This window comes from Pagrus major, chromosome 17 (assembly GCF_040436345.1).
Source record: "Pagrus major chromosome 17, Pma_NU_1.0".
Taxonomy (NCBI): domain Eukaryota; kingdom Metazoa; phylum Chordata; class Actinopteri; order Spariformes; family Sparidae; genus Pagrus; species Pagrus major.
Genome location: NC_133231.1, coordinates 6,651,480 through 6,665,874, shown reverse-complemented (window position 1 = coordinate 6,665,874; position 14,395 = coordinate 6,651,480). Strand labels below are relative to the sequence as shown.

Below are 14,395 nucleotides of genomic sequence, written 5' to 3'. Positions count from 1 at the left end.
GGTTCTCTTGGCCTCAGATGGCAAGGAAACAGGCTTTTCATGCCCTGCAGTCACAACAAATTAGCAAATTAATAAGACATTTGGTGTTGCCTGGCCTTCCTCTTGACTGCCTGCTCTGCATGAAGGGAGCTGGCCTTGGCCCTCCACACTGCTGCACTGCAAGTGAACATGGAGGCACAAAGCCCACTGGCCATACAATTTTATGGCCTCTCAGCCCAACTGTGAACCAGATAAAGAAGGATATGAAAATGTCATTAAAAAAACTAAAATGTGGAAAATATACTTTTTGGCTTATTAAATTGTCATCAATCAATCAGCATTACACTTTTTGAAAGATTTCAGTTAAGCTTGTGTGTGTGTGTGTGTGTGTGTGTGTGTGTGTGTGTGTGTGCGTGTGTGTGTGTTTTTGCAAGCACTGTTGTACTGTCCTCTGTAAAAGTAAACAAGTCCAATGTTACTTTGTGTATCTCTTGTGTGAAAAAGAGCAGGGAGTGCAGGAGGTGTTGGTGTACATGCGTGCATGTGGGCGATCCTGAGCACCGTTATGCTTTCCTCTACCCTGGGGAAAGGCTCCACAGTGTCACTGCTGCCTATACTCGGTGGCTGAGCAAGGAGGGCCAGGTGGTGGTGCCGAGTGCGGCACAGTCAAGCGTGGACGCAGCGCATGCTGACATTTGCCTTCGCTAACTGCTGCAGGGAGAGGAAAAATCTGCTTTTCCATATGCTTGTGCTCGTTGCAACCCTTCCCTCCACCCACTGCCCCTCCCGCCCTCCTCTGCCCCCCTCTCCCCAGTCTCAACCAGATGGCTCCCTGAACATTGTTTACCTTGGGTGACGGTCCCAGATGCAGAGTGTGTCCATCGGCATCCCCATTCCGCCCAGTTAGTTTCCTCATTCCTCTGCTCCCCCTTAGCTGAAGTGCCAGTCGCAGCTCTTACACTCAAGATGCATTAAGTCTGTTGATTTTATGTCTCTGATCACAAACACCACAACAAGTAGACGCACTTATTAACACACTCTTTCTCTTTCTCAATTACTTTCTCTTTGCTCAGTTGTTCACACTTGCGTAAACACATCTCTTCACACCTTCTCAGTCTCACACCAAATCCAGAAATACGAAGTTTGTTTTCCTGATTGGGGCTGTGGTCATCCCCTAACACCACATGTTTTCCATGCATTGTGTGTGTTTACATATGGGAGCTCCCTTATGGCTGCATATTGAAGATGGAAATAGGCCTCCAGATGTTGCCAGCACAGAGGGCCAGATGCATTTAGCACCACTGGGTGGAGCACCACAAAACCATGTCATCCCAACAAGCTGAACCTCACCCCTTCTTAGTCCCAAAACTACAGGACGAGCCTAAAAATGCTCCCGTCATTTATCATCAGCGTTGTCTTTGTTGTTTTTGTTGTTTTTGTTGTTTTTCAGTTAAAGCAGTGTACATTTTAAAGCTACAGCCAAGAAAAATACAATAATGCAGCAGACCTGAAAGAGACTATGTGCTATACGTGTGTGTGTTCAAGTGATTTTTGATTTTTTTTTTTCTGATCAAATGTGTTTCACAGAAAAGTTGCCCTATTACCCTCATTCCTTTGAGTGGAGTCCGATTGAGAGTATAAAATGCAAATCGCTTATCCAAGAATAAAAAGCCCACAGTTCACATTCCAGCAAGTGTGACCAGGGCCTTCCTGCTAATGGCCTTGGCCTTGAAGAGGAAAAGCTTGCTGGGTAGCAGCCAGCAGTGAGTTTACCACTGCTGTAGGTTGAATAGCTTTTACAATTAATGTGTTGTGCAGAAGGAGTGGTTCTGTAAATTTAATATGTGGTAAGGCAAGGCCATTTGTGTGTTGAGGAGAACGGTAAGAGTAAAGGTGCAGGTTTTTATAATGATGGTTTACAGTTCAATTGAATTTCCTTAGTTTGGATATCAGCGGGTTCAGGCCAGTGACCTTCCTGCTAGCCTGCTCTCTTGGCTGGCTTACATGGGTGAAGTGCTCGTGTTCAGTAGATTTCTCTGCAGCCTATAGGCCTTTAGGTACTGCCATCTGTCCCTGTACAAATGTGTCATTTCGCTCAGGTATGTCTTGTAATCCTCGTACAACAAAGGATCTTATCGTTTCATTTAGTAGAAAACTCATTCAGTTCTTTTAGAAAAGGATTGCACTTTCTCTCCGCTCCACCAACAGAGAGCAACAGTAGCTAATGGTAGTTTAGAAATGGAGTCTGAAATAAACTAACTACAGGCATCCAGCAGAACACAGAAGTTCCACAAAGCCCCTTAAATTGTACTTTAAGGGTGCGCTTTGAATTTATAAACTGTTACAGTATGGGCAAGGAGTTGCTTGTTACTTGTTTGAACCAAAGCTTTAATCTAGCTGATAGATAATGATTTTGACTGAATTCACTTAATTACTTTTAGAAAACTGTTCATGGAGGCTTGACCATCCTCTACTGTAATCTCCTTTTTCAGGATTACTTATTAGTTGGCAAATCAGGAGCTACTTACTCGAATTAAATACATGTTATTAATATTGAGTCATCATGGAGTTGGCTTTGTTGTTAGCTGTTGGCACGTAATCAACTCACAGCTATGCTACCTACTGTAGTCTGTCCCCAGCAGACTATCTGTATGTCACTGTTAGATTCTGACCATCTGTGTCGGAGTTTCTGTTTAAGGTTAATTTTCATTGATGATCAGGAGGAACAGCTGGCTCCGGAGAGCCATCTCTCCAACCCCAGCCCCCTCCCCTCCCTCACTAACCAGCGGAAACTTCTACAGCTGTCATCTGCTTTCCCAAATGACCCAGCTTTCCTTCCAGCTGCCATCCCAGCACCCTGCTCCCAGCCCCAGTCTTGCTTCAAGGCTAAGCCCATTTTTTTCTGGATCCGACCACAATCCAAATTTTAATGGAGGCCGAAATTTTCCAGCTGCAAGGACAACATCCACCCTCAGTCACAACCAAGTCGCAACCCAGCCACCACCTCAGCTGTGTCTTTAAGCTTGGCTGCCAAGTCTTAGTACCAAACATAATCACAAAGTAAAAAAATCAGGGTTTAGTAACAGAATCTTCATCATGTGTAATTTCCAATTATACGTCTTGAATTTACTGAAATACATTGTTTCTGAGTTTTTACTGCTTTGCATCACTGACCTGTTTTGCTTGTCTGTCTTTCAGGAGCAGCACCCAAAATCATCAAGTTGCAAGAGGAACCATCAGATTACACCGACCTGCCCAAAGGCAAGAGTCCAGCCATCAACAGCACCCTGGTTCCTGTCAAAGGCATAAATAACCTCGGTAACACCTGCTTTTTCAACGCTGTTATGCAGGTTGGTATAATTATGAGTTGGTTCAAACCTAAATTTTAACTGTGCCTTATCTGTGTGCCTGAATACTGTTAGGGAAGAAACCAAGCTTGTATTTAAGCTAGTGCACGATGCATGTTCTCTACCTTGAAGTTATTGTTAACAAAAAACATGTGATTGGTTCTATTCCTCAGAAAATAATGGAAGTAGGTGTGATAAAAGGTGTTGTCATTATAAATCTGAAGCACAGTCACATTATTTTAAAGTGCATTTCTTTTACCACAGATGACCTTCTTGCAAGTCTTTGCTTCTTCTCAAGAGACCTTGTGATAGAATGGAAATCATTGGGCATGACAATATGAATAGTTAATAGTAGTTAATACTTCACAAGTGCTACTTCTTAGATGTCTGACCTATAGGAAATCAGATTACAGTCTTAGAATGACTGAGTATAAACAGGATAGTCCTTGAGGTCATTTTGAAGTATATTCAATGCAGCAGGAAATGCAGTGCCGGGACACATTCACCTACCCACACACGAGTGGCACTCAGTTGGTGCAGAGCATGCTCACTATACAACAAAGCTATAGAGCCTCCCCAGTCTTTCTCTGGTCGTGTCATGGTGACTGCAAACTGACATGCCTCTTCAACAATGAAGCTGTTTTTTTCCGCCATTTTGTTAATCACCCTCAGGGCCTTCCTCATTGATTGAAATTTGAGTGAGCGCGCTTTACATGCTTTTCCTTCCCTCTCCCTGTCTGTTTGTATTGTCTCCTTGAAAATTGCAATCTTTCTGGTGAAAACACATAATTGTCAGAGGATGAGCTGTGTCTGCGTTCACAATGCCAGTTCCATTGTGTGTTTTCCATAGCAACTGTCTTCATTGCCAGGATGTGACAAAACAAATATCTCTTGAAATGGAAGGAAAAGATGTTTCTCTAACATGAAGGGACAATGACTGCTTCAGGCTACGTCCTCACCAAGGATCTTCTCCACATTTCAAGCTCACAGATCATAGATAGATTTGAAAGGCTCTTTCAGAATAATCAACTTGCCACAAGTTTCCTAAATTCTACTAAAATTGAGATAACTTTTCACAAGGGTATTTTAATTGACCACATTGAATTGTCACAAGCTGAATGTGGATACAGTTTTATACCTTTGAATGATTCATTTAGTGAATAATAAAATCAGTGTACACGACCGGTTTAATGATCCATTGATTTTGTGAATGGTATTTTGCTGCTTAACATTTGTTGACGTTATGTCTTATCTGAACAATACCTTTACACGATGTCATTCAGTGAATGGATTTATGGTTATTGAAGCAATCTTAAAATAATTCTGTTTTCCCCACAGAACCTGTCTCAGACACACATGCTCATCGACCTCATCCAGGAAGTGAAGGAGAAAGGGTACAAACTGAGGATCTGCCCCCCTGTCGAGACCAATCTGGTACAGTTTTATGTCCGTCTCTTCCACTTTCCTAAAGTTGTATTCATCTCTAAATTAAACAAAAGTAGGAACAAATACAAATTACATTGCTTTGGAAATGATCATCGTAATGCTGTCTGACTCACTGTTCCCCGTTGTATCTGTAGCATTCATTAGATGAGTGTCAGACCACTTAGAAAATAAACAAAAAATTTATAGTTTTAATGACTGACCACAGTGAATAACTGAAAATTGATCTTCGCAACATCATTCTTTGATATATTTTGGCAACTTTCAGTAAGCAAATACACAATAAATTTGCGGGGGGCGGCTGTAGCTCAGTGGGTAGAGCAGGTGACCAGTGACCAGAAGGTCGCTGGTTCAAACCCCGGCTCCCCTGGGCAGAACTGAGCTACATGCCGAAGTATCCTTGAGCAAGATACTGAACCCCGAAACTGCTCCTGACGCGCAGTTGGCACCTTGTGTGGCAGCCTCTGCCGTCAGCGGGCCCTGCGATGAGCTGGCGACTCGTCCAGTGATATACCCTGGCCTCCGCCCTATGAAAACTGGATTTGGCCCCAGTCTGTTTTAACCCCCGCAACCCCCTGAAAGGGGGGGGTAAAGCGGCAACATCTCCACGACCCTCACGGAAAAGCGGTCAAGATAATGAACTGAACTGAACTGAACAATAAATTTGCTTTGGTGGAAGTTAGGTGGATAGGTGTAGCCTGTTTTGTTCATGTGTTCAAAATTTGGGAAAAAGTGTCTTATTTTTATTTGGTCTCTTCACATTCCAGAGTCCACTGACAGTAACGCTGCCCAGTCCAGAGCCCCTGACTGCAGCCATGTTTCTCTTCCTTCAGAGCATGAAAGAGCCAGGCAAAGGCCCGATCAATCCCAAGATCCTGTTCAACCAGCTCTGCCAGAAGTAAGGCGCTTCTTTATATCAACTGTCATATATTCACCCATGATGTTACACCGGCATCAGACTCTGTATAGACAGATATTTTATCCTGGGAGCATTGAAGTCGTCAGATTGTGCCTTAATTGTAAGTATTGTGGTTCTTCCTCATCACAGCTGCAGTTTATAACACAGGAGCCACAGCTTTCACCTGCTTTCATTCCCTCAATACTGTAGTGACCACTTTAACCAGCCAGATCCAGGTAGCCTGGTCCCAGCTGAATGCCTTTCTAAGCTCAACATACACAAAACACACCAAAGGCACTGTACCTTTTTAAATGTGTAGCAGCAGCTAGCTATTTTTCTTTCTGATACTTGCCACACTGCTGTGCCACCTGTGTCATATTTGCTCCAGAGCCAAGGTCTAACAGGCTGTGTTGTGTGACAGGCAGAAACAGCACCACATTTGTGAACTGAGCAGTTGTTTTGTTCTCTTTTATGAATAGTGTGAATGTTTGGTTGGCTGGGTTCTTGTTTGAGCATGGTGCACTGCTGGTTGGGTCCACCTCGTGTATGTGTATGTGAGTGGGGGGGTCCTGCACTGTTTAGTAGTGCAGGTGGGTGACCAGAGAATTTGACGTTGGATGACTGAGTACATCTCTGGTGCGGCTTTGACAGTTATTCTGGTACCTAGCTTTCATCAGAAACCGTGTGTGTGTGTGTGTGTGTGTGTGTGTGTGTGTGTGTGTGTGTGTGTGTGTGTGTGTGTGTTGCCACCTCACCTGGTACCACCTCAGCCTGCAACACGCATGCAGACAATTGTGCATTCAGACAGCAAATATTGCATACACCTTTATGCATTCATACGTGTCTAATATCAAGTAGGGCTAATCCATTCCACTGACATGCATTTGAATAGAGAAATATGACTTCAAGCCTCAGCACCCATTACCCATATGGTACACTCATACCACAAGTGAACTTTTATTAAGGTCTGTATGCATTGGTTTGGTGCAAAAAGTTGGGCTGCAACCAACGATTATTTTCATTATCAAATATTTTGCTAATTATTTTTGCAATGAATTAATTAACCGTTTAGTCTATAAAATGTAAAAAAAAAAAAAAATCCCAGAGCCAAAAGTGACATCTTCAAATAGCTTCTTCTGTCCAACCAAAAGTCTAATGAATCACATAATCGTTGAACCTCAATCAAACAATGTTCATGTAACAAACAGTTGAAAACAATGGCACAGCCCTCCTAAAAATTCAGAGCCTTTTTTCTATTAAAAACATAGTTCCATAGTTATAGAGCTGAATCAGTTTGTCAAGTAACAAAAATATCAATCAGAAACATTTGATAAAATTTTAATAAAAAAACATTAGAGTGAAAGGACAAAAAAAAAACACACGTTGATCAATTACACCAATTTTATTTACTTTAATCTTCACAGGAGCTGCACTCTTGGAGGTATAAATGTCGGTGATGAAATTCTTTTAGCATCTTATTACAAGAATTCATAACTGGTGGCTTTGTTCTGTGTGACCTTGTTAATTCATTGAAAAGAGCACCTGATTCCAAGTAGTGGTAAGTATTAAGACCGAAAAGATACCAGCAAATACCGAATTCAACAAAGTTGGTGTGCTAAAAAGGCTGTGTCAGATCAAAAGCCCGTGAAAGTAGACTGTGAAAGTACCAAAGAATCAATATTGAGTATTGAGTTAGAAGCTCAAGCATCGTTCATGCAGTTATTAGGTCTGAAGAGGCTCATGAGAAGTCATACAGGAGAGAAGCCAGTCAGTTGAGTTTGTGGCCAAACCTTTTACAGTGCTTACATTTTGTCCGTGTCTTTTACTGCATATGATAATTCATACTCAGAAAGTAGAACTTAAGATGATTACTAGTTCAAACATTTCAAAATGGACCTGTATTGTTTTGCATTTTGTGACTTTCGATCAAATAGAATTTTTAAGACGTTTTATAAAAAAAAGTGTTTGAATATTGTCTCTTTCTCGAGAACCCAAAATCATGCATCGTCTCATCTCTCTGAGCTGTATCGTCACACTCCTAGTGTTTTCTGAGTGTTTTCTTACTTTTACACTAGTTGACAAGTCTGAGCTAACTTCCATTTAAAAGTCAGGAAAATTACTCTTTAGGAACATCCCTATAGAGAACTGGAGATTTATTGCATTTTCAAGGTCTTATTCACTTACATCTTCCCTCTAACATCCACAACGTGTGCATTATTGCAGTAGCACTTCTTCCACACAGCAATTCATCTACATTCAGTCAGGTCTAAAGCTTTGAGCCGAAAGGGCAGGGTCAAGAACTGCTCCTGTTTACTGGGACATTTTTCTCCAGTTTAGTGGCCTCTATGAAGGATACACTCTGCGTCATCCTCACCTGTCACTGCAAGCTCTTGCCATTCAAAGAGGTTTGGGTCTGCCCTTGGCCTGTGGGGACTGAGAGTGCTTTTCCATTTCTCTGCCACTGTCTTTCCTTGTATGTTTGTGTTGACAGGCAGGTTAATAAGGCTTTCTGACCCAGATTGGGGCCAGTTAGAGTGTTTTTGTGCCACACTGAAGGCCTACTTAGCCCTGTTTTGTGTGAGCGTTTGTGTGTTTTCACATGTGTGTACACACATGCTTTTGACCTCAACCAGCTGAGTATCCCACTGCCTGACTCTCCTGCCAGCGCAAGGGGCTTGGTCTGGGCTTGGACCAGTGCCAAGCTATGTGGGTTGGATGGTCAGCACCACACTCTGTATCTGGTGCCAGAGAGGGTCCCAGCTTGTACCCAGACCTAGTTTTACTACACAGTTAATCAGTGGTGGCAAGACAGGGAAAATGTCACTTAATTAATGACTTAAATATGTATCCACTTCCCACAGGGACATTGGTTTTTATAAAGTTTTTCAACTTCTTTTGTCAATCTAAAGCATTATAAAGAACTATTTATTGAGATTTTTAAGACTTATTATCACTATCGGTCTACTGGGATGCTCTCTGTCTGCATGTCTAATAAATAAGCTGGACAAAAAGGCCACGAGAGGCATTCGTCTTCACCTGCTTCTTTCAAGAACTGATTCAATTTTGAGGACAGCCACTGGACACTTTCTTGTACTGCAAAAAAAGGAATTATCCTGGCTGTCTTCTCCATCCATGTGCTGTGAATAAATACCACAGCTTTCAAATGTTGTTCAGAAGCCTTTATGAGAAGTCTATATCCCTGATAGAAATAGCAGAGGACAACAATGGATTCCATCTAGTGCTCTGGCATGCAGGACACAAACACACATCTGCAGTGACACACAATGCACACACAGAAATGCAGGGCTGGCATACAGGTCTGCTCAGGATGAAGACCTCTTTCAGGTCAAAGAAAAGAAGCAGATGTTCATAGTTCATTTAAAAAAATAATACAAATATTGCCCCGTGCACATATGAGGAGCCAAGAACTTCAGTCCGAGGATTCAAACTTTATAGACTTATGATTAGATAACAATAATAATAATAATAATAACAATAATAATATTAGTCCTGAAAATAAGGATGTTGATGGTGGCTTTATGTCCAACACAGGGAAATAAAACCTGTGCAAATGAGCACAAGTTGTTAACAAATATACCATGGCAAAGGTGGACTTTTTTTTTCTTTTTTATGTATTGTTTCCTCAAAATGTGTAAATTGCAGCATAAGACACACATTTCCACAGGAAAATATGTCAGCAGAACCGAAACGGTTATAACATCCGTCCCCTGAAAAAATAGAATACAATAACACCAGATAATCATATTTTTGTACAGTGTGGTTAAATATCAGTGATCTGCAGTATGATAATATTTTATGGTGTTGGGATGTGGTCTACATACTATACCTTATTAAAGCCTGACAAGTACTGGATATGAGTCATGAATGCTGCTGCCAATATTAGGGAGACATTTTTTGATCCCTCAAAATTGGTCATCAAAGACAAAAATAAATTTTAAAAAATAATAATTAGAAGATTGTAAATTACCCAGAGCATTTGTTTTGTATAATGTTATGTAAAAAGTTTAATATTTGTGCATATTGGACAACATACACATCAATATATCTGAGATACAACCAGATAATATTGGCTGGCTGATGTGTCGGTTGGTGCTCTGTACTATATCTCTGTGCTTCACTTCTCTAAATAGTGAGGCAACATGCAACAAAGGAAACATGACCCAGGTATCAACAGCAGCTAAAGTCCTACAAGTTATGTCTGTGCATTCATTAAGAAATAAAATGAACAAGTAGAAAATAAAAATCTCTTCAAGGTGTTTTCACAGACCTTTCTGAGGGTCTGAAGGACAACATTTTGATTAAAAATCTGTTCATTTTAATGTATTCATATGCCACTGACTTACAGGCATTGGAATACACCAACACCTCATGTTACAACATGCATAAGTTTGACTTCACCAGTATTTTCTACAAGGTGAAATTTGACTATGACATTATTATTGTTAGTGACTGATCGGAGGATCATGCAGAATGATCCTCCAAACAGTGGTACTGTATTCCAAAAACACTTGGTAGCCAGGGTGAGAGGTGGTTTATATTATTTCTGGTACAATCAGCCAAGCAATGCAAGAAACAAAAGTCAAATATGTATGACTATTCTTTTGTAAAGCCCTCTATATCTGTACATACATACATTTTTTAAAGAACATATTGTAAATGATTGAGTCATATTTCTACTTTTATGCCAATGTGTGAGTGAATGCTGGATTAATGTTATTATGTTAACTGTGTGCGGGTGCATTGTGTTGCGCATACATGTGTGTGTTTGTGGGGGGAGCTTGTGTGGCCTTGTGTCTGGTACTAACTCATCCGGCTATTAATTGTGTTAGCACCGCAGCTGTTTGCAATGGCCAGATTGAGAGCAGCGCTACAGGGCCCTTCTGCTTCTCTCCACTGGGATGAGCTTCCAGACCTCGTCATTCCCACTGATCCCAACCAAGCTTTTAATTTTTTTTTTCTCTACCCTGCCCGGCGTCTGTCTCTCACTCTTTTACTGTCTCACTCATTTCCTTCTCTGTTTCGCTTTATATTTCTCTCTCTCTGCCTCTCTCTTGGGAGATCAACAGACTAGTTAGCAGAACAACAGGGGGACATTCCTTCACATGCTGTTCACTTTTAGGGCTGGCGAGTAAATGACATATGTGCTCTCTACCATCCTTAGCCCTCCACCCACCCTTCCCCATGTGTCTGCACGAAATGGGCATAAGAGACAGAGATCATGCATGTAAGGGTGGGGGCGGGGTGACTTTAGGCTCCTCCAGACCTCCTGGTTATGACCTGTGTTGAGGGCAGGTGGTTGGCCATCTCTTCCCTAACCACGGACATCTATTCATGGGCCACATGGCAGCTTGTCTCAGAGCGAGGGTCATTTTAAGTGTATTCTTCCTGTAAGTAGAAATATGAATAGCCTTAAAGATTAGCTGCAAAACCTTGCAGCCAGATTGTTCTTCCACTCTAAAAAAACCCTGAAATGGCTGTGTGTGTATTATAACTATGATAAGTATTAATAAGTCATTATCAGGTTGGTACCAGCTATCTGCTGTTTCAAAGAATTTGTGGCTTAAAGTAATTTTAAAAACACCTCGTCAAACAAAGGAAGATTCCACTGGTGTAAACCTTGGAAGTACCAGTTAAGGATTCCCATAGTACTACTAAAGGAGTTAACTCATCACCGCAAAACTCCCCCCTCCGAACACCCTCCATGTTTGACTTTTCTCAAACCAGTGGTCTCTCTGTGTGTTGTGCCTGTCGGACCAACCTGTCCTGTGGTTATGTGGCTGGCTTGACCCAACAGGTTGCAGTGGCTCTAGCCTTGGCTGCCCATCTGCCCCTGGCATCTGTCCTCACATCTGCTTCACCATGGACAGCCAGGGGACGGACCCAAGGAGAGCCTCCCCTCTAACCACTCTGGCATCAGTGTCCAGGATATATATCCTCCAAAAAAATGCCAATACAAAGTTTCACGAAATTTCAAGCAGATGAATTGACTACCACAATGGGAGAGCTGTTGTTTGACTGCTGACTCATATTTTATTTATACTCACTTTCTTGGAATGTCTCCCATTTAAGAGTTCCTACCAGCATAAATTATGAATTTTGTGGATGAACATTTGAGTTGTTTTGGGGTTTTTTCTTGAACTTAAATATTCAGTCCCACCATAATGTAGGTCTATTATCACACATATTGTTCAAATGTAACCTTGTTAGACGATTGTAGGCAAAGACTTCTGTGTTTACTTGTAAGTAGGTGGTCGTCCTTTCTCAACTGTATTCTGCTTCCTTTCACCATTGCATAAGATTCTGTCCTTCTACTGTTCTTGACTTTTATCAGTGTTTCTCTTTCTTAGGGCCCCACGCTTTAAGGGCTACCAACAACAAGACAGCCAGGAGCTTCTGCACTATCTAATGGACTCCATACGAGTAGAGGAAACTAAGGTGAGCTTATTCCTCAGCAATACACAAATACATCTGTATTTTGACAACCTATAATAGCTTTAAACCCACATGCTTTGTCCATAGTATTTGTTGGGGATCTTTTGTTATATTCTTGCAAGTTTGCCAAATTTTGCTTTTTTGTTCAAACCTGCAAAAAGTAGCCCCTGTACTTATGGTATTTGTGGTTTCTTTACAAATGCATTTGAATATTTGCTAGAAGAAAATGTGCAAAAAATGAGGACACAGTATGCGCTAGTTTAGTCCCGTTAAAACAACGCTACCTGGCTATCATTCTTAGCCACAATAATGCTAATAAGCCCCTTATACTTTACTGGAAGTACATGCTAACTTAGCATTTAGCTCAAAGCACATGGCTTCAGATTCTTAGTTCGTTTTCTTCTATTTGATTTAGCAAATTGTATTTTGTTTTTGAATTTTAAAAGATCTGGATTGCTGTAAAATACATTGTGTTTAATGGACTACGTTGAGCAAATAATAAAAAGTTAATAAAGCAAGGGCTGTCCACTGTAGTATTAATGCTTATATTTGAAATTAATCTTTAATTTGATAGTAGCACCCATAACAGAATTATCTAAGACCCATGTCTGGCATTCTGGGTTTGTTAATTATGGCATGTGGTGACGTCATTTCTTGGTCAGTGGCATTTTATACTGTAGCTAAGTAAAGATCTTTATTAAAATCCATCCTCGACAAGTGTAGTCAGAATGGAAGACATGCAGCTGTGGGCTTGTGGTTGCCTGTGTGCTCTCACATAACCTGATATCTTCTTTTTGATTGGCTAGCCAGTTTTTGTGTTTTAACCTCATGGTGCCATGTTTTTGGCAAGTACCCCCCCTCCAAAAAAAAAAAAAAAAAACCTTTGCAGGGCAATTAGGAGACCCCACAGCAGCCCTTTGCAGGGCTGAGCTGCCCCCCATGGCCCCACCAGTGGCTACGTGAACCAAGGAGGAGAAGTTAGCGGGTGTGTTTAGTGGTCAGCCCCAGACCCAAGAGGGGGCCACGGGCTGGGCTCCCCTGCTCTCATTCAAACTTGTGAACGCTGACAGTTGTGCCACTTAGGGGACTTGCAAGTGGCACGACCAGCATCATTGTGTGATCTTGGGAAACCCACAGCTGCTGAATGAGCTCCAGGGCCGTCCCATTGTGCTTGAGGGTCACCCACAGCCCCTCCTATACACACAAACACACACACACAAACACACACACACACTCATCAGCCCGTCTCCCAATCCAATCAAGGAGGTAAAGAGGGAGGGGGTACACCCTCTTCTATTCATTCACTCAGAAACTCATTTATCCTGCCAAGCACATTCAGAGATACAGTGTTGTATTAGCCTACATTATTGAATGCATTTTTAAATGAATGCAAATATTAATCCTGTTTCTAACTTTCCCATCAAGATGTAATTGGATTTGGAAGTTAGTGTAGCTTCTTCAAGCACATAACACATTTTTTTCAGAATATTTAAACCAAGTGAGCCTGAAAAAACCCTTTCACTTTGAATAGGTACGTTTGAGTAACTCATAAATTCTGTACAAATAATATAAACACATTGTCCTGTGTGTGTGTTCTTATATATATATATGTGTGTGTGTGTGTGTGTGTGTGTCAGAGAAGGACACTGGTATTTTTGCAGTGGCTGCCACCAACCTTTTAGAGGCCCTAAGTGTTTGTGTTGATTGGCCATTAGTATCAGAGATCTGAATATGCTAATTTGGCCCCAGTCAATTATCACCAATTAGCTGAGATGGTAGGTATTACTCTCTCAGGGCATGGACTGTCCTTCTTCGCCCTGTCTTCATTTTAGTTTCCACCCTGTACCCTTGTACCAGCAACCCTCTCCACCCCCCCTTTCCCCCCTCAACCCTCAACCCACCCCCTCCCTCAGCCCATCCTGTGTGGGACAGTGCACGCTGTTACATTTGGGAGGGGAAGAGGGAGGATGGGGGTTACTGGTGATTAATTAGTAGGAGAGCCTCAGCCTGGTTTGACTGTGCTGACTGAGTGGGGTGCAGGCTGGCCAGACTGGGATTAACAGGACTTTTTGACCTAAATAGCCAGTCCAGTGCGTGGGTCCTGGGACAATGGGGGTGACTGGTCTCGTCCACAGACATAGACCATGGCCAATTATCTATTGATTGGTGCTTTACTGTGGTTGTGCCTCTTCACAGCTCTCACCAACACACTCACTGACCATGTCACCTTCAATAAGAGCGCCCTGTCAAGAACTTCTACACACGCACACAAACA

The 14,395-nt window shown here is 41.9% G+C and overlaps 1 protein-coding gene across 1 annotated transcript in view; it reads left to right on the top strand.

Moving 5' to 3' along the window:
• Positions 1 to 14,395, top strand: part of usp45 (ubiquitin specific peptidase 45) — a 36,677-nt gene that overhangs the window by 9,605 nt on the left and 12,677 nt on the right. The window contains exons 6-9 of the mRNA XM_073485112.1: positions 3,178 to 3,329; positions 4,665 to 4,760; positions 5,537 to 5,667; positions 12,036 to 12,123. Coding sequence (XP_073341213.1) covers positions 3,178 to 3,329; positions 4,665 to 4,760; positions 5,537 to 5,667; positions 12,036 to 12,123 — 467 coding nt within the window. The remainder of the gene's footprint in view (positions 1 to 3,177; positions 3,330 to 4,664; positions 4,761 to 5,536; positions 5,668 to 12,035; positions 12,124 to 14,395) is intronic.